The sequence below is a fragment of the Nesoenas mayeri genome, assembly GCF_963082525.1.
Source record: "Nesoenas mayeri genome assembly, chromosome: 7".
Classification (NCBI taxonomy): Eukaryota; Metazoa; Chordata; class Aves; order Columbiformes; family Columbidae; genus Nesoenas; species Nesoenas mayeri.
The window spans coordinates 36,990,893-37,015,749 of record NC_137551.1 but is presented as its reverse complement, the minus strand read 5'-3'; the positions used below and the strand labels follow the sequence as shown (position 1 = coordinate 37,015,749).

Here is a 24,857-nt window from a genome sequence, read left to right as displayed (position 1 = left end):
AAATCAAGCACTAAAAGATGCAAAGAAGATAAACCAGTACTCCAGAAGAAAATGGCAGAGCCATAGCAATGAGGCCCATGGAGTAGCAAAGAGCTTAATTTGCAAAGGCAACGTTCACTCCGCTCAAAGCGCTCGGGTACCGGGCTGAAGATCAGGATAAAGCTTTGACACAGCCTGTTTTAGCAAAGATAAATAATGTAAAGTAGTTAACAACCCGTCCTGGTAAAACATCCATTATCAGGAAAGGAATACTAGCTTAATAACATTTGGTTTTCAAATAGTAAATGTTCTTCTTGATTTGATAACTTATTTAAATTTGCTTTCTTCCATTATAGGCACCCAAAGGAAAAACAAAGAAATTGCTGCAGTATGACCATTCGAATTTGTTCAATCAACCAGAAAATACTGCTGTCCAGTTCTTATGTTTTGAAGAAACAAGCCTACACTGCAACTGAGGAAAGCAGAGAGCACGTACTGCGGGTGCTGCTAAGCACGTGAAAAACAAACAAAATGCAGCATAGCAGCAATTCACCTGTTTGTTTCACGTCATTTTAAGCTGGATTTCACAAAAACCAATGTCTGTAGGATAGCGCTGTCAGTCCTCTCATATGCTTGAGTGACTTCAACCACATCCGAGAGAGGCAGGGATTCCAATAGCAGTGAGTTTGCAACAATAAATACGAACGATGCAACAGAAAATTAGATAAAACAGTAGACACCAAGGGATCCACTAAGGTCACAGGAAAATCGACTTTCAAGTTCAGCTGAATGTGACATAATTCAGTGTCATCTTCACAGAAGTCATGACATGTCACCCTATCATCTTCATAGATATCAAGTACATCTCACTCACGGTTAGTCCAAAGCCTATTTTGCAGTACTGTAACACCAGAGAGCAGACAGATAAACAGATAAACCCTTTTGCCTTTCAGAGATGCTCTTCCAGAAGATCATATTTGGTTTTGGCCCTCAATGCGGGCAGTTTGTCGGTCTTTGCTGCCAGCCGCTCTAAGTGCCGATAATCAGCCTGTTCTGTGAGCAGCGTCTAATTAGACCGATCTCATTTGGACTGAGATATTCAGACTGCTGAACAAAAGATTTTCTCCTGCTTCTCCTTGCTGGTTTTCTATGCTGCTGTCATCAGAGAATGCATTAATCACATTGTAACCAATAGCTATGAGACGAGGAAAATTTGTAAGAAAAAGCAATAACTTATTATATTAGTACAGAAAAAGCTTAATACAGAAAAGGCACACAAGCATTGTGCTCATAGTTTGTTCATCAAGGCATTATCAGTACTATTGTTCAACAGAAGACTTGCCTCTGGAACTACAACAAAAAAATGTTACCTAATATTTATGTTTCAGCACAGATCAGACAAGATTAGGAGACTATTTTGCTACTTTTGAGTCCTAAGACTTGGAGTTACTTTACGTCAGTAATTTGTTCTTCCCTCATGTTTCAAGGCCACTTCTGTTGCCCTTGAAGGATCAGAAATGGCATCTGCTCTTTTTAATATATTCAGGATATTTTAGGTTGTTAATTGCAGCAAAAGCCATTAAAACCATTAATACACAGAGTAGGTAAAAAGGCACTTTACTGCCTTGACTTTCTAAAGCATGACAAAGAACGCACAATAAAAACACTGGCCCTTCCCATCTGACACTTTGGGGCAGCAGTTCCCCCCGTTAACCACTCGCCCGCAGCCCCCGCGCTGGTTTTACTGCACCTAGGGGCCGAGCCCGTTGTGTCGGGATTAGCAGCCTCATGACCGTCCCTGCAATCACAGCAACCGCCCCGTCGCTCCTATTCACAGCCGCCGGAGCCAGAAAGCTCAGGCTCAGCGTGTTCTTTCCCAATTATCCTCCAGCCCAGCCGAGCAGCAGCAAAGAGCCCGAGCAAACACACCGGCTGGTGCCCACGGTCTGACTTTAACACGCGACTAAAACCTAAAAGCTACTCAGCTTCTGTTTAACATCTTGTGCTTCAATCGCTGCTATTTTGAAGTGTTTGGATCATTTTTTAGACATCTTTTCTCACGGCTCACACTTGAAGTGTGGCAAAGAGACCACAAAGAAGGCAGCTGGAGCCCAGGACTGAACTTCTAAACCAAACTGCTGGGAAATACTAATCCTGACGCAAGCAGAAATGGATTTCCCCAGGTTCAGGGGGCCTGAGTGATTGATCAGTACCAAGAACTCCTTCCATTACTCATGTGCTTTTGCTGGGAATAATATATGTAAGAAAAATGGAATTTCTAACCTCTTCTCCAGAGATCCACCACTTCTCAGAATTACTTGACTGCAGCGATGGTGACGAAGAGGAAATATTAATATGTGGAGATTTAGAGCTTAATCCTTTTGATGGCTTGCCTTACTCTTCTCGTTATTATAAACTTATGAAAGAAAGAGAAGAACTTCCAGTATGGAACGAGAAATGCACTTTTATGGAAAGTCTCCTTCATAACCAAATTGTGATTTTGTCAGGAGATGCAAAGACTGGCAAGAGCTCCCAGGTCAGTGCAACATAGTTGGTTGGGGGTTTTTATTATTTTTAGAACATTTAATATTGTACACTTTTCAGAGTTATTATTACTATTTTACTAAACTTTTTGCCATCGATTTACTATTCACTGCTCTTGCCCCTTATTTATATTAAGCACATCAATTTCCAAATGTAGATTATACTTGTAGCTGACTGCAGTTACCAGTGGGCTGTTTCTATGCTGAGTGCTGTATAGTATTGCAATAACATAACTGCAGTTCAGAGCTGCGGTGAGTTTAGCAGTTCTCATTGCAGAAACAGATGTGCAGCATCTGTTGCAATCTGAGTTATTAGAGAGGGAAAGTGACATAAAAAATATTAATGCAGTCAAATATAGATTTAAAATATATAAGTATGCATTGAAATACCTTTCTTCAAATATTCACAAATACTTGATGCTTACTTTACATTTGTCCATGACAAGCCATTTTTATGTAGTTGATGATGCCTTTTGGGTTTCAGGGTAAACTGAGTACTGGAGAATAACGCTCAGAATGCGACTGTCTGACACAGTGTCATAAACAACTAATAAAAACCTCAAACTACAACTTTTTACATATTAAAGGCTAATTTTAAAAATATCAGGCCCTTTCTGAAGACTGAATGAAGAGGATATGCATTAACTACAGCAGTTTAAAATTCAGAAACAAAACCACATATAACCTTAGAAAAATTCAGTATAAAATACTCTTCTATCTATCAGTATAACTGTATTTTTTTCCTTGTATACCAAAACATCACACTTCAACCTGAAAACCTGTCAACCATATACTTTCAAATCTATTCAGCAGACTATTTCAGCTAAAATCCTTCCCTACTGAAATTACAGGTGTATTTCCACTGTCTTCAGAGAGGTCAGCCCTTAGTAAAATACTTATTTCAAGGACTTATTTCAAGTCGATTTAGTATTTTATCAATAATTATTCCATCTGCATTTGGCTGGTCACTATTTTATTCCTATTGAGAATTTTATTGCCTCCTTCCCAATATTAACAGAGCTTGTCATTTTATCCTCTTTCTGTCCGTCACCACATGGAACACCCAGCGGAAATGGTAAACTCCGCAATGCCTATGTTGGATTGAATGCATATTCTTTCTTGGAAAGTGTATTTCAGTTCTTATTAGTGCTATATTGGGAAAGAAATACAGTGGGTTTGCAGGCAGGTCATAAGAGAAGGTGGAAAAAGTTCTCAGGGAATGCGGGATTGAAATCAGGAGTGCTGTGTCTCAGGGAGAAGTAATGGTCCTTCTTTCCCTTCAGCCAAAAATACACCATTACTTTACAGAGCTCATGTTAAAAGACTTCACTGAAGCCAACATCTCAGTTGATTCTAAATACATAAACACCCTCCAGGACTACCAAATTCTGTCGTAATAATATATAACAACCTAAGTCTGTTACCACAGGAAGCAGAGAAGGATTTTCCAGCCGAAACACAATTGTTTATGACAGATCAGGAGAAAACTTTCCTGCAGGTAAAGCTGTAGGATAATTACTGTTGCACGGCATCTCGTACCTGCCAGAGACTTTATGCTGGACACTGCTAGAGATCATATGTTGAACTAGAGACATCATATTTCTAACTGAAAATTCCTGTGTTCCTATAAATGGATACACACTCACCTGGTGCCTGGAATATATTTTTGGAGTGCAAAGTCTTCACCTGTTTTTATGACTGTAATTTATACAAAACAAATTTGGTATAATAATAAACTACTTGCTAAGAAATGTTAGCTTTTTGAATTGTTCTCAAACAAGTTTAATAAGATGTAACACACTCCTGGCTGTTTTTCAAACATGTTTAGAAACATAAGTAAATGTACAGAAATAATGACATGTGGCTGATGCACCTTGTTTGTAAATGTTGATTAAGAATCTGATACCTAATACTTTCAGTAAAATAATATTTATAATGTAATTTTACTTTCTAAGTACAGTAACACATTATTTTCTAGTGTTGATTTTCTAGTGTAAAAGTATAAATTAGAGAGCTACTGCACAAGTTTCTGGAGCAGTTCATTTTCACTTCGCTTTGTTTAGAGTAATTAATTTGAAAATTACATCTATTTAACTCTGGCATTTGTCAGTTTGAAATTCTCTTCTTCCTAGGACATGTTTCTCATGTCAAGCACTTGAATGTGATATAGCACGGGCAGCTTTACCCCTGAGTCAGCTGAGGAGCCCCTGCCAAAAACTGCACTAACATTGCTGGATCAATCAGCAGGTGCTTAAAAATGATTCTGTCAGTGTCACCTGCTCCCCAGAGGCCAATTCTGTCCCTTCTGCAATATATTTAGACTAATCTGAGTCCAGTTGAGAAGTTGCCAGGTAAACCTTCTAGCCTGTGTCACTCCAGCTCCTGACTGTTTGAGAGATTCAGGGTTTTGACATTTATTGAGGCAGATAATGTCTGTGTCAGGTGCAGCTCATCCAGCAGAAGCCAAGCAAACAGTGAGCAATAGTGCTCAGGCTGATTTAGCTCTTCCCCACCGCCTACTTCTTTGCATTACAGCCTCTGCTAAATGTGTTAAATACCAAAGATATCCGCTATGTTATTTACTTACAGATTCCTCAGTGGTGTGCGGAGTATTGCCTTGCTGACCACTATCGACACGGCGTAGTCGTCTGCACGCAGGTACACAAGCAGACAGCGGTGTGGCTGGCGTTGCGCGTCGCTGATGAAATGGATGTCAACATCGGCCACGAAGTGGGGTATTTTGTCCCATTTGAAAGCTGCTGTACAACAGAAACCATCCTGAGGTTTGTGTGCTTGGGTTTTAATGCCTTCAAACTAAGATGTAGCTTAAAGTTCTTCGCAACTGCAAAAGTTTAACACTCCAGTCCTCAGGCTCTTCATTGCACCGCTCCAGGACGGATAACCTGACAACTGTGGGGGAACAGTGCTATAGTTGCAAAAGATTTTTGCATACAGTGGCAGGAACAAACTATAAAATCCAGAGCATAAGCCCCTTCCCAGCCATGTGGGGTCCCACTGACTCCCAGTAGAGAAGAGAACACTCACCACTTCTGAAAACCATGTTCAACTGCTCTTCCTTGTGCATGTGCTTTCTCTTCCATGGAGAACTACATAACACTCATCCTGCAGCACATCTTCCTGCAGCTGCTCCTGACGTGAAAGGGACATTAATCCTATCTCATCACACATCAAAACCCGGTTCAAGAGGATTCAAAGTCCTGCTGAGCAACACAGAAAAAAATAATATCCTTTTAAAAACCCTTCAGTAGCAGGAATAATATGGATAAAAGTGAGGAGGGTGTTACAATATGAATTAATATCTCATTTTGGCTCTGGCACTGCCTCAAGTGTGTGTGTGTACCTTCTTTTCCTCATCTGAAAGCATTAGTTCCTCAAGACTTGGTTATGGCATGCAATATGCTTAGATAGTTTGGAAGATGAAAAGCAATCAATATAAGTTATGATTTGAGGGCAGAACTATTTCTTTTTTGCCTAGAGTATCCTTTCAACCATAGTGCCATTTAGTGTCACTGAATTACATTGAGTTTCTAGCTACTTAAAGATTTAAATACGTAGCTGAGACTGTGATACCGTCTACAAAATAGACTCTCTGTTCTTATCCAGTCTTTCTTGTTAGAACAGAAAGATCCAAGCTGTCCCCAAGACCCTGAATTAATTTCTTACGATCAAATCCGAATATTCCAAGAACATTCTGATTGTATTTTGCAGATACTGCACAGATGATATGCTCCAAAGGGAAATGATGTCTGCTCCTCTTCTGAACTCTTACGGCGTTATCATCTTGGATGATGTGCATGAAAGAACGGTTGCAACAGATGCGTTACTTGGCCTTCTTAAAAACGTCTTGGTATCAAGACCAGAACTGAGGCTGGTCATACTCACTGCGCCTCACATGTCCAGCAAACTGCAGAATTACTACGGCAGCGTCCCCCTCCTCAGGGTGGAAAACAAACACCGCACAGAGGTCGTGTACTCTTGTGGCATTCACAAAGACCACTTTTCGTCTGCACTGAGACTGCTCTTTGAGATCCACCACACTAAAGAGAAAGGTGACATTGTGATCTTTCTGGCATGTGAACAAGTAAGTTATTAACCGATTCCAGTATTTCTGATTTTAATCAGGAAACAATTTGCATCTGTGTTTTCATATGGCCTATAAATATCTTGTTGCCTGTATCAAAGACACTGGACATTGCCAACAGGTTTTATCAATTCAGGCTTTTCCTACAAATAAGTTATGGTATACACAATGCTGCATTGTGTATATATTGCATAAACTAACACAAGGAACTATCAGATTTTGTGTATGCTTAAAGAGAAGCACCAGGTAGACCACACTTTGTGTTATGCCTGTGTTGCAGGAATGGACATGTCCAGTTTGTACAGATGTTCAACTTCACCTGAATGTTTCTATCTTAAGCCTGCTTACAAGGTTTTTCCACTTGCATTCTCCTTTGTGGCTGCAAACTCCCCAACCATTTGTGCACACAACAGCAGGAGGCGAATATCACTCTGGAGATGCTGCAGAGAATCCAGGAATCTATATGGGCTTGGCTGTTGGAAATAGAGGCACTTTTGAACTCCCAAAGACAGCAGAGATGCCCTAAATTCACTGCTGCCAGGACTGCACCATCATGTACTTCTCAGAAAAAAAATGACAGTACTTTATAGCTGCCAAAGCAGTCTCCCATAAAATAAACATTTTAAGACTTCAATGTTTTATAAATCATTATTATTATTATTAATTTCCTGAGAGTGATCTTCAACCATCCACTTTGTATCATTAAATCTGCTTTAGAACAATAAACTCACCTTCATAGCTCCAGGAGATAAAGACTTTTCACATGCAAAGATAAATCACCATAAAGCACCCACGTACTAATGCTTTTCACTGTAAAGATGATTAAGAAACACTTCATAATGCTAATAATGTGTTGTAAACTTTATAGACACAGAATTTTTTTTAATTGGCGAGTCCTACACAATACTAAAATAATAATTTCTTTCTTGCCGAGAAGATAGTACTTAGTTCTCTCCCTGATGATGAACAAAACACTCATTACGAACTGTTACCACATAGTTCCCATCCCATGCACTCTTGTTTAAAGTTTCCTGTTACTAACTCAATGTTCCCCAACGCCCAACTGTCTTTTAAACTGAAGTATGAATAAACTAAGGACATTAAGATGTATGTGTTGTCTTGGCGCCAGCCTTGCTATTAGATGCCACTGTCATATCTTTATAAGAATTTTTACTGAATACATTCAACCTAGCAGCACTAGGAATGTAGTGGCACTCTCCAATAGAAACTCAATCCAGTTTTTCAATTTTGAAAAATGTCTGCGAATAAAAACACTTTAAAACCCCAACAAAATCCCTTTCAAACTGAACAAGTCTACAGCTGATTTTGGTATACCTTTAAATCAATTGTTCACAACATAAACGATTTTATATGTTTAAAAAAGACTAAAACAACAACAACAAATACCTTTTATAATTTATAGTTGACCTCTGAATTTCTGGGCTGTTTTCAAGGTGATATTCCATTAGCACAGCTTAGGAACATTTCTTGGACTTTATGACTTTATTAAGTCTTTGCAGAGTTTATTAATCACTAGGAAAAAAAACACAAAGAAACAAACACCCAAACCTTTATAATATTTATATCTTCTTAAACATAATAATTAAGGTAAAGTAGGGAACGTCACTCGGGCACCCCACGTGAATAACTTTGAATCCAGCAGAGGAGAAACCACTCTGGGCACACCAGTGGGGTACCCGAGTAGCCACTACAGCATCGTCAGCCCTACACACACCGTAAATTTGCACCAAACTCTTGAGCACTAAATCACTGATATAGATGCATCCTACATGTCCTATATTTATAAAGTTTAGTAACCTCTTCCTCATTTCTCAGCCTTGCTATTCCTACACTATATTTTTGCACATCTGTCTTCCCCTGGAGGCTGGTTTGGATATGATTAAAGTCAGAGAAGATTATTTTGAAAACTGCAGAAGAGAAAAAGATATTTCAAAAAACAGCTCGGTGTTCCCCTGGTCTATATTTTGCGGATGCATTCAGTAAATTCTCACACATAGTTCCGTTTCCTTTTTTCCCATTTAATTATTAATCACGTAAAATTTAAATGTTGTTATAGTTTGATACATAGTTAACATTAATTTTAGAATTTAAAACTTGTTTTAAAATTAAATATTGATACTTGTGTTTCATACTCATGAGGAAAAAACCCCAATCTTTCTTCTGATTACAGGAAATTGAACAAGCTTACCAAATGATCAGACAGGAACAGTCTAACTTAAATCCTGACCTTGGAGAACTCATCCCTGTTCCTTTATACCCCACAAAACAAGACCTAATTCCTAAGCCAAACCAAGACAAACAGAAATGCTGCAAAAAATACAGAAGAAAAGTGCTACTCACCACAAGCTTTGGAGAACCTTTGATTTGGATTAAAAACGTAACCTTTGTCATTGATGGTGGTGTTGAAAGCAGAAAGGTTAGTGAAGTTAACCACAATCAGAATGCCAAAATGAATTATGCATAAGTCTTTTTTACAGGGTGGGGGAAAGGGAAATGTACAGCTAATAGACTGATGAAAATGGTTTCTAGAGGATCAAATACTTTTCTGTTCTTTCATCAGCCAGACTCTAAATAACTTTCATGGATATCTCATGTAAAAACCAAGCAAAAATCCCACAATTGCTTCTTAAATTCAGTCCGAAAACATATTTAAAGTTTCTAAAGCCAGATTAATACTCCAGCTGAAACCACCTTTCATTTGGGCACCAAACTAATGACATTTAATTTTAAACTATAACCCACCTTAGTTTTGGCCTATTAGTCGTAATTATGTCTTAAGTATCTTGTAGACAGTGCAAAACACAGTCAGTTCTTGGCTACCTCTTGGCAGACAAATTGGTTTAGTAGATTAATCTCATCCCTTGTTTAATAATTAAGTAATAAGCGTAGTGCCACAGATCATACAACGGCCAGAGACGCTCACACTGGGAAGCACCTCAAAATGCTGCCATTTATCAAATTAACCTTTGAACTTCTACGGTTCATTCGATGTATGGCCTCAAGTCTTGTTTTCTACACCATTCTGGGAAGGACTAGTGCAGCTGCAAAAAATACCTCCTCTTTCTTTCATTTATACAAAATAGATGTCCTACAGAGTCACTGACTATGTAGGAACAAGACATAACATGAATTGGAAAGCTGCACTACTACAGGCTTTGTAACTGTCCTGTGTGTTTGACTACTCAAAATAAATATTCCAGTAGTAGGCAAAAGAAACAATATAATTGAGTTTCTTTATATAATCCAGAATGGAATCAGCAAAATTGAAGTGTTCCTAAAAGTCTGAATTGGGGAACATTAATCCTTGGGAGCTACTACCTCTCATTTTCATTGCAAAAAACTGTCTAACACTGTCATTTTTAAAGGTTCTAAAGGTTTTAAAGGTTTCTAAAAGGTTTTAAAGGTTTTACTGGTCAAGAAAAAAAAAATGCACTTTTGTGTGAAACAAACAAAAGCCTAAAAGCAGTTTTCAATTAGACCATGTGTCATTTATTTCTGAAACTCCAGTTATCCTGTGTGATGGAAATGAATCTCACTTCCACTTAATCTGAAGCCCAAAGTAAAATTCAGCACTTCCAGACCTCTGTGAATCAGAAAGATGAAGCAATGGGCACAAACCAGTTTCAGCCAACCACCAAGTCACCTCTATTGGTTATATAAATTTTACCCTTTAATTCAATTATTTTTTCCTAACAGCTGAAGTTTAATCCTCTAATATTAATTTCTCAGCAGTCCAAAATCACCTTCCATCCCTATGGCTGAAAGTCAGCTGAGCATACAGGGAAGAGGCAAAGTTTTGTGCAAGAACAAAATCCTGTGCAACTTTTGTAGTTGGGATATATCATAAAGTTACCCAGGGAAAAATAAATTTGTCCCCTGCACTGAAGCACATTTTATCTTTTTTTATTAAAACCCTGCATAAAGTAGACAAAATCGATGCAGATGACATGACCAGAAAGTTGCCTTACCCAGATATTATATCTCTTGCCATATATTTTACTACAGAAGCTTATGGACGTCATCTGGTAGTCAGAACAGTGAATGAATCAGCTCCTCAGTTCCATCAAAAAAGTACAATTAAGAAAAAAGAAAGCAAGGTGTGTTCCATCTTTGATATAGTCCTTGTCTCCTGTACTGAACTGACAGATTTCAGTATTATGACAAAAATCTGGAGTTATGGAAAAAAAAGTTATTAGACAATGTTGGTATTCTGCCATTGCAAGAGAGAAATAATCTTTTTGATGCTTTTCTTGATGATACCATAGACATACATTTTGTGCTTTAGTGAGGTACATTTCTTCAGAAAAAGACACTTATCTTAGAGTATACTTACAGAGTTATTGCAAAACCTGTCTGTCAATTTATCAAAGTGCTGACTGCTCTCATTTCCAAGCCGGTGAAATATGTGGTATAAAAAGAAATGAAACTGCTACTGTACTTTCTGCAAAATGACCTAGACAAGAATTGAATACAGATCATTAATATTTTTGTAGTCTTCACTTATCTGATGCTTAATATCTCTTTCATTTAAAGGTGTACAATCCTAGAATCAGAGCAGACTCTGTTATAACGCAGCCTATCAGCCAAAGTCAAGCAGAGATGCATAAACAAATTCTGGGCATGTCTTCAACAGGTAGAATTATTAGCTCAAAATTTAAATCCATTAGCACAAATTATTAATAGAATCAATGTGGCAATGCAAACAAAAACAAAGAAAAAGGTGAAAGAAAAAAAGTAATTTTCTTGAAATCTCTTGCAGGAAAACTTTTCTGCTTGTATCCTGAAGAATTTACACAGAAAGAAATGAAACCACATCTACCAGCCAAAATACAGGAATCAAACCTCACCAGCACGGTTCTGTTCCTCAAGAGGATGGATATAGCAGGCTTAGGACACTGTGACTTCATAAGCACGCCAGGTAATGATGACGCACCAATTTCCCATATTGTTATTATTATTTTGGCAGTTATTTAAAGATTAATTTTGACCTGTTATTCACAGCACCATTTTTTATTGAAGTACTTGTAAGAGTATTGCTGCTGCTTTTACCACTTGCCTGCAAGGAAATTTCACAATGCAACAGTTGCGCTTAGAAAAATGGTACCACGTATGAACTGTTTGCTTTGAAAGGGGCCATAGAGTATCTGAATGGAATTGGAATGAAAAAAAGTAAAAAGAATACTAATAATAATAATAAAAAAATCAATATTCCAAATATCTTCTCATCTAGGTTCCATATTATTTTCCCAGAACCCACAAAGAAAATTTGTGCCCCTTTGTACAAAGCATTGTGCTGATATCTAACAAAATACATTCCTTTAATCAAAAGTTTACAACCCAAATAAACTACTGCTGTTACCTAGGCAATATATTTGGAGGAAATCAGCTTTCTTCATATCCTCCAGCATCTCCCACTTCAAATTTACAATAAGCTGTTTCTTAAGAACAATATTGTTTATGAAATAAACAAGAATAAACTTTCATTACTCACAGGGAATACTCTGAATTTGGAGGTAAGAGTGTGAAGACAGTGGCTGCTGGGTTTTTTTAACCATTTCTCTGACTCCTTATTTTAGGGCTTTTTCTAAAGAATGATTTTCTCCTGTGTATTGAGCTGCCACAAACCCCAAATACCACTGCAAATTCTGCTGTTGACTTGGTGCCAGTTAAAGTGAGGGAAATAGCACTGATTTCACTGGTTCGGCTATCATGTGAACTATCATTAGTTTCATTTGTGATAATTTTCCGGTGCAAATAGGAATAATTCTTATATCATCCTCCTTTTCCCCATGCACCAACACAAAATCAGAACAATTGCTTGTCTTCTATGTGTTGCGCACCATAATTGATTAGTAACAAAGAGTTTAATTCCCACTGTTGGATGTTGTGATAGATTGTAAGTGGAATTTTAAGCTGTAGGTGGAAATTTTACGTAGAATTTATTCTGCTTTTCCCTTGTCCGCCGGTTCAGCAGAAACATGACTGAAGAAATCTGAAAAACCTTCACTAGTCTGAATGTAACTAATTCAAGAGTGATAAGAATCGGAGTATTTTGGCCTTGTGAGTGTTACTCCTGTGTTGCATCTAAGAAGCCTTCATGGAAAATGGATATGGGAACCAGTTGGCTTCCACTTAGATTTATAAAGTATTTAAAAAAAAAAAGAATTAGTCTGTAATGTCTTAGTGCTTTTATGGGATATGAAGCAAGTTGCTCTTGAATTGTAGAATGAATTAGTAAAGTTACATTCGGAAAAGCATTCAGTATTTTTGGATTTAAAGGCACAATGGAGACATTTGGTATTCAGAGAGAATTAAATGCTAGAGGCACTTAAGGATTTCACAGATGTAAGAATTCTAAGATTTGTCTGGATTTTTGAGATAATGCAGCTGAAAAGAGCATCTGGTTCATGTGTACAAAATTGTAAAGGCATTTGATGAATGCATCAGCCCTGCTTGGACGGGCATCAAATATGAAAAAGTTTTTCCTAAAGAGATCAAAAGTCCGAGGTCTGTGTATTGAAAGGTTTGAGGAATTACTGAAACAGTGTGAGGAATGTTAGACAAACTGTTTGAACAACACAAAAAATCCCACTAACACTGTAGGGGGTCCACTGAAAGGAGATGAGAAAGTCTGCACCATTTCCTGGTCTCCTTCCCATATTAAGGCCCCACGTAATTAAACATTTGAAATATTGCTTTAATTGTCTAGTAAAACTCCTCCTTTATCCTCAGATAGATCACACGTCAGCTTTCTTTGCCTTGGGGCTTCCGTTTTGCCACTTCTGAGCAGGCAACAAACCTCTCTCCTACTAAAATGTCATCTCCCTACCGCAGTTCTCCAGAGACGACTATGAAGCTCACACAGACAATACAGAGAGTGTGAAATACCTGGTGTGAAATACATTTGCCTGAAAGACACAGGACTACTGAAGTCAGCAAATGTGGAAGAGGAGTGAGTTATTCTATTAGACCAACTGACAGAACTCAAAACAGATGTCAAGCTTTCAAGCACATAAAACTTCTGGGCCTTTCATCCTCCTGAGATCTTTGGGTCAATGATTTTGGCCTGTGAAAGCCCAAGTTTTCTCATTCTGTGCACGCTCTTAATATCTTGAATTAATCTGTATTTGGCAAGCATATAGAATCGTAGAATCACACTCTGCTGCAGAGCTCTCCAGCTGCATGACATCTTCCAGCAGCAGCAGAGAAGCCCTTGGAGTCCTTGATGGAAGGTACCCAGATAAAGGGGGGCCCTGAAGCTTTTGACTACTGGTTGTAAGACCAAATAGATGTTACACCTTTCTGGATGACGGACTGCAGAGCAGCACTGCGAAGGAGGCAAAGAGAAGAGCCATCAGAGATGGAAAACATCCTCTCTTAAGCAAGAGATTTTAGCTTTCCAAAAGGGCTTCACTGTCTCTGCTGCAGTCATTCAGCTGCATAAATCTTCTGTAACCTGAAATGATGAAGGTGGCTGAGGAAGAGGAGGAGGGGTCTCTGAGATGAGATTCACAACCCAAGTGATAAAGATGAGCAACAAAACTCACAAAACAAGCAGTGTGGCTTTTCGAACCCTAAGGAAACTCCTGGGCATAACGGAATCATAGAATCATTTAGGTTGGAAGAGACCTTGAAGATCACAGGGTCCAACTGTTACCCACCCCTGGCACTAACCCATGTGCCTGAGATCCTCATCTCCACGTCTGTTAAGCCCTCCCAGGGATGGTGATTATTCTCATCTACTAACAACGTACACAAAACAATTTGCCCACCCTCAACCAAACGTGGCAAAATATCAGCTGGATCCCAAAACACCCACAAAGGAGCAAACAGAAAGACACAGCAGTAATTCCACATGCTCCATGTGACCTGGCCAAATGAAGTGCTGTTCAGAGCACACAGACAATAAACCCCAAAGAGCCTTTCTGTTTCTGCCCAGCACAGGTTGGCCTGGATTTGGCTGTTCTGTGTCTCTTCATCTCCTTGGACTCATTTTCCCTTTGATTAAGGGGAATAAACACACGGCAGCATCTCCCACGTGTCACATGTGCCACAGGCTTTCCTACGTGCCCTTCCTGTTCAGCTCACATTTGCAAGTTTTCTTTGCAATTGAAACAGATGGAGGCTTTGGGTTTTGTGTTTTTTTCAACCCAAGGCAAATTTCTCCTCAACAAAATAATGAGAGATGACAGAGCAATGTATGGACATGAACTGGTGAACAAACAGATCAAAAGCCCACTGAAATTCATAGCAAGAATTCACAGACAAGTACTTCACAGTCTGTTCCCTGTACATATAGTAGAGAACTTAGAGCAGATAAGTAAAAAAAACAAAAATTACGTCAGTAAAACATTTTATTTCTGCTCAACAATGTGCACAAGTTGTTGGGTTTTTTTCTGCTGCTCTTTGAGGAAACATAAAAACGTGGATTAACTCTGACTCATTACTGCATTATGAAAGCAACAAACATGTCAGGCTTACAGCTGCTGCATTTAATTCACGCGATAATCAAGATGAGCAAACGCAGCAGACTTGTTAGCCTTTTTAGAATTCACGACCCATATGAAAATGTATTTGGCACTGCAGTTCTGAAGTGCATGATTTGAAATCCTGTGCCACTATAGTAGGGATGTCTTTACATTTTTATCAGCTAATCAGCTAGATCTTTACTGTGTTACATAATTGAACAAAAGAACTTCTTTCCCTTGGACTGCAGCAACAGTATGTATTTTTGTCAATCACTGGAAAATCCTTATTTAAACTATGTAAATCAGTATAAAGATGAAGCCATGTGAATTTTCTGTAAGAAATCAAGGTGGAAGCAGTTTATAGGTTCTGCATTCACACAGAATTACCGTAAACAATTTTCAGATTAAAATATTTGTTGATGGTCATTAGTACCATGACATTGGAGAGCTACGGCATTATAACCCCACTGACAATATATTGCCACAATATCCATAATAACAAGAGGTGTTTCAGAAAGAAAATCTGTGCATTTTTTCATTACAGACTGTCAAAGACAGAAACCCAATGTGCCACATAGAACAGGGTATCACAAAGAGCATCCTAACAACGGGAAGGCGTAGCCCTGTACTGTGAAAACTGAATTACTCTCATTTCACTAACTAAAGAATAACAAAGGAAACCAAAGTGATTAAAATCACCAAAGTGATTTTGCCAACACAAAACCACAGTCTGGTCCATTACCAGCCAGCCTGGGGGGGTGAGGAAGCCGCATAAGGGGAAATGGAAGGACTGCAAAGTATGAGTTTGGAGAAATAATTTTAAATGATCAATTATAACTATCGTTTCAGAATAATAGTTATAGAATTGGTAGCGTTGGAGCATGGCAAACTCAAAAAAAAATCAGAAACTATAGGGGAAAAAATGAGAATCCAGATAAAACCTGCCCACAGAAGCTTGCAGAAGGAAAATCTTTGTGTAATTGGCACTAGATTTCTCGTTATATTCAGTTTGCTATTCATGGAAAAACCTTAAAAAACAATAACAGAAAACTCCGTTCCCCAGAACTGTTCTCCCCGCAGTAATGACTTCGGCAGTTCTTCATGCCGTTCATCCTAACAGAAGCTGGCAAAACTTGTGATTTGCCAGGCAGTGCATCAGCTCCTTAAAGACAACGTGCCTTCCCCGACATTCATTTCAGCTCTAACTTTATGACAGTTATTCCTATGGAATGAAAAGTTCTGTCAAAAAGCAGGTATTTTACCTAGTCAAAATTTTCATTCACAGAGCGGGAGACCAGAACACAAGCCTTGTGATAAGCACGATATGGCAGTTAAATGGATGATTTAATAATAATGAAATTTACGTTTCGTTCCTAATATTCACTTATCACAAAACTTTTGGCAAATCGCTAAATCGTTTGCTTCCTTATGCAACAAGAACAATACTTTTGCATTTATTTTGCATAATTTACTCTGTTCGCCTCAGTCACAAAAAGCAAATAATTTAATCTTAAATCAACTTGAAACCCTCGGATAAATCATTTCAGTGCTACCAGTAACATTTAGCTATATATTTGCTTTAATAAGCCTAAGAATGATCAAGAGTGGGGTCTTATTTATATAAAACTGGTCAGACAAGTCCAGAGCAACCCAGTCTTAAGCAGCCAAAGAACAGGCAAGAGAAAGAAGATATCACATAAGGAAATACCTTTTGAACTTCCAGGGATGTGACATTTTCTTGTTGAAAGCGCAGGACACATCTTGAGAGCTTCTTTTTAACTTTGCTCCTGTGCAAGCAGCAGCTGAGTCACAAAGCCTTGCGGTTTGCCTCGATGACACCAGTCAGCAGGGTTGCCAAGCAGCCCTAAAAATAATGATGCTTGCTTGAAATCATTATAAGACAATGGAGATTTCCGTTCTTTAAAGAAAATATCTAAACATTTACACTACTTTTGTTTTACCATAGTTTTTATTTAAATCTGAACCATACCATGAAGAACTCTCAAGTGAGCATTTGATGTTTTTTATTGATTTTGTACCTCAAAATGCAAACCTATATCTGAAAGCCCTTTTATTTTTTTTACTGTTCCTTCACATGCTTAATCTACATTTACTGTCTTGTCCTTTCTAACACAATAAAACTCCAGAAGTCTTTCTTCTTTTTTTTTTTTTTTTCAGGCTCATAGCAAAATAGAGAAGTAATTTGTGCTTATAAATCTCAAGGCAACTAACTCTAGGGCATAAAAATGCAGATTACTGATGCTACCAGGGGATTGAAATTGGCTGCCGTATAACCATAAATTTTCTAAGTTCTAGCACAAACTACTTTGTTGATTTCTGGAAATTAGCTTTCCATGATATCCTAGTAAGTACTATATGTCTGAAAGAGCACTTTACTCTCCCAGTATTTTCAATCACTGATACTTATTTCCTGTCACTGACTCTTATTCTTCATCCGCTGTTACTTTTAATTCTTTAAACATCCTAAGTATTTTCTTCTCAGACACTTCAGCTTTTGTAAAAGCTCATCTTTTACCCCATTAAACCTCCTATATCTGACAATGAATGTTCTCTCGAGACAGAAAGCATTCACGTTGTACAGGCAAAGATATGAACTACTACTGAAATGAAACAAGTCCACAGTTTTGACTGGAATTCATAGGCGCCTGAGAGAATTTCTCTGAAAACCAATAGCGTTTTGAAATTAAGGGGAAGCACAACACTACCAGATTTACATGGTGGAGAAGTTCTGTAAAAGCTCATGTAAAGGGAATTAATAAACTATTTTTCCCTTCAGACATTAGTAACAGAAAATGAGTTAAAAACAAGTGTTTGGTTGCTTCCCATTTTACTTTATTCTTTACTTCATTATAACTAGTTAATTACAGAGTGATGCTAATAAAGTAACAGTTCACTGCCAATGAAGTAAAAACCCAAACTCTTGCAGGAAGGCAGGGCGCCTCAAGTGGGGTGTTATGGCTAAACGTGACATACCAGTTCCTTCAGGCTTTCCTGGCTTTTAGTCTTCATGATGCAGAAGTAGCCTGTCAAAGATAAGTTTCTGTTCATAATGAATTCAAGAAACTAATTATTTCTAGTCATTTAATAATTAAGATACAAGAACATATACATACCCTGCCTGTGTAGGTAGCTGTGATTGTATTTGTTGGTGGTTTTGTTTGGTGGTGGGTGTGTTTGTTTGATGTTTGTTTTTTTAAAATTTAGAGATTTATTTCAACATTAATCTGCAAACTGACAGCAGCCTGCAGAAGTCTGGAAAACTGAGAGTGCGGTCATCAGTTTCGCACTGCTGGGTGTGCTTGGCTGGAGAAGAGGCCAAGTCCTGCTGTAGTGGAATTTTTGCCACCAACTTCAATGGGACCAGAATTGAAGTGGTTATCCATAAAACAGAGAGAAAATATCAAGCAGTTCATTAAAGTGGAATAAGGAGAAAGTTGCTGCAATGATAGGAGAGCAGTTATGAATTTAAATTATCTGTCACTCATAAAAGATATTGACCGTTACAATAAGATCTGGACTAGAACTTTATGTTTGAAAAGAGCTGTGAGGAAAGAGCCTTCACAGTTCAAGAGTTCCCCAATTTCCACCAATGTCTTTCATGCTCTAGCAACTACTCTTTGGAGTGTAGGCTTGACAAGTTGTACTCAGCTCTCAGGTTCACTCTCTCTGGCCCCAGAACTGTAGTCACCATGGTTGCACATAAAGCTCTTCTATGTCTATTTTGCCAAAGGGAGCCACTTTCATCAACAGCAGATTTCCTACAGACCTTCTCAAGTTCTCATTTGAAGAACTGATTTGCTTAATCCTGGCCTTTCAGACATATTATATATAATCCTCTTTCCTAGAGCTGTTGTGTATCTCCCAACACCCCTCAAAGGTGAACACCTTGCTTTAAAAAGAACAAACACGAACACAAAAATCACCTGAGGACTGCCAACAGCACAAGTTTTTGCTGTAGCCTGGCTGCATTACACTATTCAGCACCCACTGTGTCTTGACTTTTGACAAAAACTGCTCTGAGAGAAAAAAAGATCAGTTATTTGCAGCCCTATAATTGTTACCTCTTATTTTCTTCCTTCAGAATGCTCTCAGCCTTCCATTCATCTCATTTATTACTTATTCTTCTTACCAGTTGTCAAATGATAGAAAATGACTTTATCATTTTCACATAGGAGATCTACAACTGAAATATTATAATGAGAATTCAGGCATTCATTTATATGTAGCCACTCTCAAGAATTTGAATTATCTTTCCTTTTTTTTAGCTCCTGAAAGCCTGATGCAGGCTTTGGAAGATCTCGATTATCTAGCAGCCCTGGATAATGATGGAAACCTTTCTGAATTTGGAATTATTATGTCAGAATTTCCCCTGGATCCACAACTGTCAAAGTCAATTCTGGCTTCATGCGAATTTGAGTGCGTGGATGAAATGCTCACCATTGCGGCCATGGTAACAGGTACTCAGAAATAATGTCTTACTGCACGGCTCGTGCCACCTGCCAAATCCATCTAGACACTTTCAAAGTCTATTCACAAGGGCAACCCAAAGGCAAACTTTTGTTATTCGCATCCTGCTTTTTTCAAGTAAATTAATATCCTTGGCTGTTTAAGTCTTTACTTTAAGCAGGCAATGACACACAAGTAATGAATTCATAAGGAGCACTCCAATTCCATGCTTCAGATGCACCATTAACTTCCAGCCTTTTGTCAGCAAGCGTACACAGAACATCCCTTCCAAATGAACCTTCTTGTCTCATATTCATATAGATTTGTTACAGAACCATGCAGCAAATTAGGGGAAGTTCTAATTACTAACAATATTGAACTGTTGACCTACAAATAATTGCTTTGTGCTCATTTTTCTCCACTTCAAATATTTCATAACGCTAACATAACCTTAAGTCTCCATACCATTCTGTCCTGATGGATCCCTCTGCTGCTACACAGCACTGAGACAAACAGCTAGCACCAAACACTGGACATGTCACATTTGAAACAGGAACATTTATATTAGAAGGTTACTGTAATAACTATAGAACTTCTTTCATTTGATGTGACAGAGCTTTCAAACCAAAGCATAAACCCCGGATATTTAAAAGGTATTGATTCCGTGCAAGCTGCTATTGAAATATAAATATATCAAAGATGCACAGAATCAAAGATTTTAGGATAACTGAGAGGAGGGTGACTCCAGAAGAAGTTCAGATAGCAAATAATGACAATAACTTCTCAGTATCTCACCACAGAGTGCAGCACAGGGCTGGATTTGTTCAGGTCTCAGTGTTAGACAGTGATGCTGGCTCCAGCAACATTCAGCTGTCTCACTTCTCTCCACAGTAGCCTCCTAACCATACAGCACAATGCTGCTTGTTTATATGGCATAATTCTAGTATAGGAGCAAATTAAGGCATTACATCCATAGATTTCTTTCTACATTAAAGAAACCATATGCTGGGATTCTGGATAAATTGGATCATGCCATTATGAAGCATTTTTGGCAAGTGTAAGAGAAAGCTGCTCACCTTCTTTTGTGTTTACTGCACAAATGAACTAAACGAGACTGAAAGAACATGCATATAGATAAAACCTTAGTCAATGCAATATACTCAGTTCTCCAACAGCAATCCAACACTGAAGGTTAAAGGGAACTGAGAAAGGAAAAAAAAAACCAAAAATATCAGCAGAGTTACTATTTCTGCATGTACTCACGTCTCTTATTAACTGCTGACTTATTTTTTTCTAAGCTCCTAATTGCTTCTTACACACACCTCCTGGAACAGAAGAGATTGCTCTTACTCGCTGGCGAAAATTCTCACACCCGGCAGGAGACCACTTGACTCTTATCAATGTCTTCAACGCCTTCAAGGAAGCCAGTGCAAAGCCCCCAAGCCAATGTGAGTGTACCCATACCAGACCAAATGAAGCACGTTGTAACCAATTCGGAAAAAAAAAACAAAATAAATGAACATTGTTGGCATTTAGTTCATAAACCTTTTCTGAAAGTTTCTTTCTGAAATTCGCAGAGAGAATAGAAACCCAAGATAATAGCTATTACAAATACTGGTTTATTAACTAATTGAAAGTGACCTAGGACAGCGTACCTCATCCAACAAGGATACCAGCACTATTACGATTGTCATTTGAAATGATGTTGTACAAAACTAGAAAGATGGTTCCTCCTGTAAGAGCACATAATCTGGGTTTAAGATGTGAAATGACATAAACACAGTTGAGGAGGGACTTGATTCCCCCCAGCAGCCTAACAATTCTGGTGGTTTTGTGATAGCTGTCAACTAAAAGGCAAGTTGAAGGGAAAAAATTGAAGGTAGTAAGGTTCACATTTACAAGAAACTAAATAAAAGCAGGGGATTGCACACCAGACAGCAGCTCTTCGCATCACTCTCCTAGGCTCAAACTCTGGTTCGTTTAGCCTGGGTTCAGTACTGAGACACTGAAGTGACAGATTTGCATGTACCAAGTAAAACCTGAGGCCAGGAGAGTAAGATTGTTTCACATTTGGTCATGCTGAATGCTGGAGGGGTCCAGGAGAACCTGTTCTTTACCAGCGTGAAGGATCATCACCGGCATTACAAATGTGATTTCAGTTTCATATCCTGGCCTGAATCCAGAAAGCCTGAAAAAACAGTTGCTACTCATTGTATATGAAGCTATGACTTTTTTTTTTACAGACCAATTAGGGAATTTGGAAGATTTTTATTCAGCAAAATATAATTAAAATACCATTAAATTAAGTAAGGATATCAATTATTGCACACTCACTTTACAAGAAAGATCAATGAGCCTAAGTTGTCCAAATAGCTCTGTTAACAGAATTTTGGGCCGCTTTGACACAGCTACTCAGTCCAAAGTGGTTTTTTATCTATTGCACGAGTCAAAGAGCATTTTACAGAGCAGAACCTGTGGACAGTACCTATCAGTAAGACTTTGCTTTAACTCCAAATATGTTTTTTTCCTCCACAGACTACAGTAATGAGAAATGGTGTCGTGATTATTTTCTAAGCTGTTCTGCACTGAGGATGGCAGAAGTTATCAGAGCCGAACTAGTAGAGATTATGAAGCGTATTGAACTTCCCATTTCAGAACCAGACTTTGGATCAAAAGAAAATATACAAAGCATTAAGAAATCTCTCTTATCTGGTTACTTTATGCACGTAAGGAAAAATATTGTGGTTTCGTCTTACTGTATTGTTAACTTACATAAAATGCTTCCAGAGAACTTAAGTTTGATAGTGAAATCTTTTGATCGTCAGAAGGGATAAAAGCCATTTTTCCACAGTGCATCAAACACTTCTGCCAATTCCCATCTTCTCTCTGGGGTTCAGCTATCACAGCACCAAGTCCACACATTTCACTAGGAGAGGAAAATTGTCAATATGCCTTTCACTCTAAGAACTCTTTTACCTCAAAAATTCTTTAACTTGTAATATTCTCTCAGGCATTATTTCCTTTTTGAAGATGTTTTTGTGAAAATACCCTGGTAACAGAGAATTGACTTGTTAGGTATATTTAGGTATACATGGCACACAGCTTTCTTCACCTCAGCCAAATGAGGCACTTTAACTGTAACTGTAAACTTAAACAAGAAAGATTAATTTATCCCCATTTGAAAACATGTTTTCCTTCACATCACTATGCTCCAACTAAATACAAGAACGACCCCTCTAAACTACACTACTCCAAGTGCCCGGCCACACATTGCGTTTTAAAGTCTCAGAATTCTTTAAGAGTACATCTGTTCTCACACAGACCCTCCAAAGCCAAGCTCAGATACTCACTATATCAGCCTGCCCTCATTTGCTGCAGACAGTTTCCTTTCAAATATGCAGATGGACATTTTCTTTAATTCTAAGCCTCATTTCATAGCATCCAGTCCCTAACTTTCCTGTGGAAATTTGGGAAAAGGTTTAAGCTCTCCCATTGAAAGTATCTGAATACAAGTTTCATTCCCGGTTTTAACAGAATAGGCAAACACTGATCTATGCATCTTGTATTACACATTCAATTAAGTAATGCATAACCCTTTGCATTTTTTTTAGATTGCTCGTGATGTAGACGGCTCAGGTAACTATTTAATGTTAACACACAGACAAGTGGCCCAGCTTCATCCCTTCTCATCATATTCTAACACCAGAAGGATTCCTGAGTGGGTTTTATTCCACGAGTTTAGCGTATCGGAAGACAATTCCATCAGAGTCGTTTCTGAGATATCACCCGAGCTGTAAGTTAACAATGATGAAACTGCTTCTTACTCATAGCTCTACCACAAAAATGTAACCCTAAGCCAGAGGCAGGGTAGGAGGTGTGTGTACACTGAGAGCAATGCTTGGAGAACTCAACCATAGTCATCTTCTCATTTCCTTCATCTCTGTCATAAAAATAGCTATCTTCTGGTTCTGCTGAGCAAATATTCTAAGTATAACTGATTCACTCTAGGTAAGGATATTGGTTTACAAAAAAAAAAATTTAAAAAATCAGTAAAATAGGTGTTAAAAAGACAGTCTTCATACCTAGTCAAACAAGAGGAGCTGGCATCACTGGAAGGGTGAAGAAATTGTTGGTTTTCACACTTTTTATATTCACGAGTGAACATACGTGGAACAGATTTTATTTCTTTGTTGCCATTTTGTTGTGTCACTGCGTGTAGCTTTGCTTGGTATCTTCATTTTCATTCCGGACACTCACTGAATTAGAGCTCAGAACTATTAAAAAAGGGAAGAACTGTGATCTCACACCCTTACTACTCTTTTCATGCAAAACTAAACATCATTTAAGTCAGCCTTTTGTTTTTCTTAACACGTTCAGGTACTGAAGTAAGTCTCAACGTCTGCCACTGTAATCGTGATCAATTAATCCATTGAAAAAACACCCTACAAGTAGCAAAAGTTCTTCTAAGGTGAAATATACACGAAAAAAAAAAAAGGAAGAGTTAACACAGCACTGTGCTCATAGACTAATCCAGCTGGAAATTTGTTTGTTCCCTGAAAAGCTATTTTCCAGCAAATTTTTTTCTTGACATGTTTTATGTACCCAGCAGCTAAAATCACCCCATAAACTGTTTATAGATTCGAGAAAAGAGAACAGACTTTCTTCTGCAAAAATCTCTTTACACCAAGAGTATCCATTTCACTGTCCTATCTTTTCTATTTTCAATGTTTATAAGAGAGTTCTTTCATATTTTTATTGAACCAAAAATATGTTCTAATCCAGAAAAAAGTACTATTTAATGCAATTGGCAGCACTGAGAACTGAATGCCAATCACCTCAAGTGTAGACTGAGCACGTTAAGTGCAAGGGTAATGAAAGCACAAACTGCTACTACATCTTGCAGAGATTTCTGGGTTTGAGTTGAAATACAACTTTGTAGCTGTATGTATCAGCATTTGCTGGTGTCTTTTGCACAAGCCTGGAAACAGCTATTCAAACATTGCAGAATTCAATTTAAAAAATAATGCTGTTTTGTCTTATTTCCTCACCAGGTTCGTGGAGCTGGTACCTCAGTATTATTTTAGCAATCTTCCTCCTAGTGAAAGTAAGGATATTCTGCAGGAAGTGATCAATCACTTGTCACCTGTTTCAACCATCAAGGAAGAAGAGAAAACTAACCATGACAGCAAAGAAAATGAAAAACTTCCCCAAACTCCCACTGAACAAAGATGTGTTGTTCAGTGATTTTAGACTGAACTATCATATATTGGACAAATA

General features: G+C 38.1%; 1 protein-coding gene and 1 long non-coding RNA gene across 2 annotated transcripts; one reads left to right on the top strand and one right to left on the bottom strand.

Moving 5' to 3' along the window:
- Nucleotides 1-2,248: 2,248 nt before the first annotated feature.
- DHX32 (DEAH-box helicase 32 (putative)) lies at nucleotides 2,249-24,824 on the top strand (the record flags this gene model as incomplete). Its single annotated transcript, XM_080347529.1, has 11 exons — nucleotides 2,249-2,515; nucleotides 5,112-5,305; nucleotides 6,252-6,624; nucleotides 8,816-9,061; nucleotides 11,179-11,278; nucleotides 11,405-11,563; nucleotides 19,400-19,591; nucleotides 20,879-21,028; nucleotides 22,116-22,306; nucleotides 23,192-23,373; nucleotides 24,632-24,824. 11 exons carry the CDS (start codon nucleotides 2,249-2,251, stop codon nucleotides 24,822-24,824), a joined length of 2,247 nt encoding a protein of 748 aa, XP_080203655.1.
- Nucleotides 11,042-18,135, bottom strand: LOC308042261. The gene is made up of 3 exons (XR_013922338.1): nucleotides 18,108-18,135; nucleotides 16,822-16,977; nucleotides 11,042-11,098 (listed from the first exon to the last, which is right to left on the bottom strand). It is a non-coding gene; the product is annotated as an uncharacterized lncRNA (long non-coding RNA).
- Nucleotides 24,825-24,857: the final 33 nt, after the last annotated feature.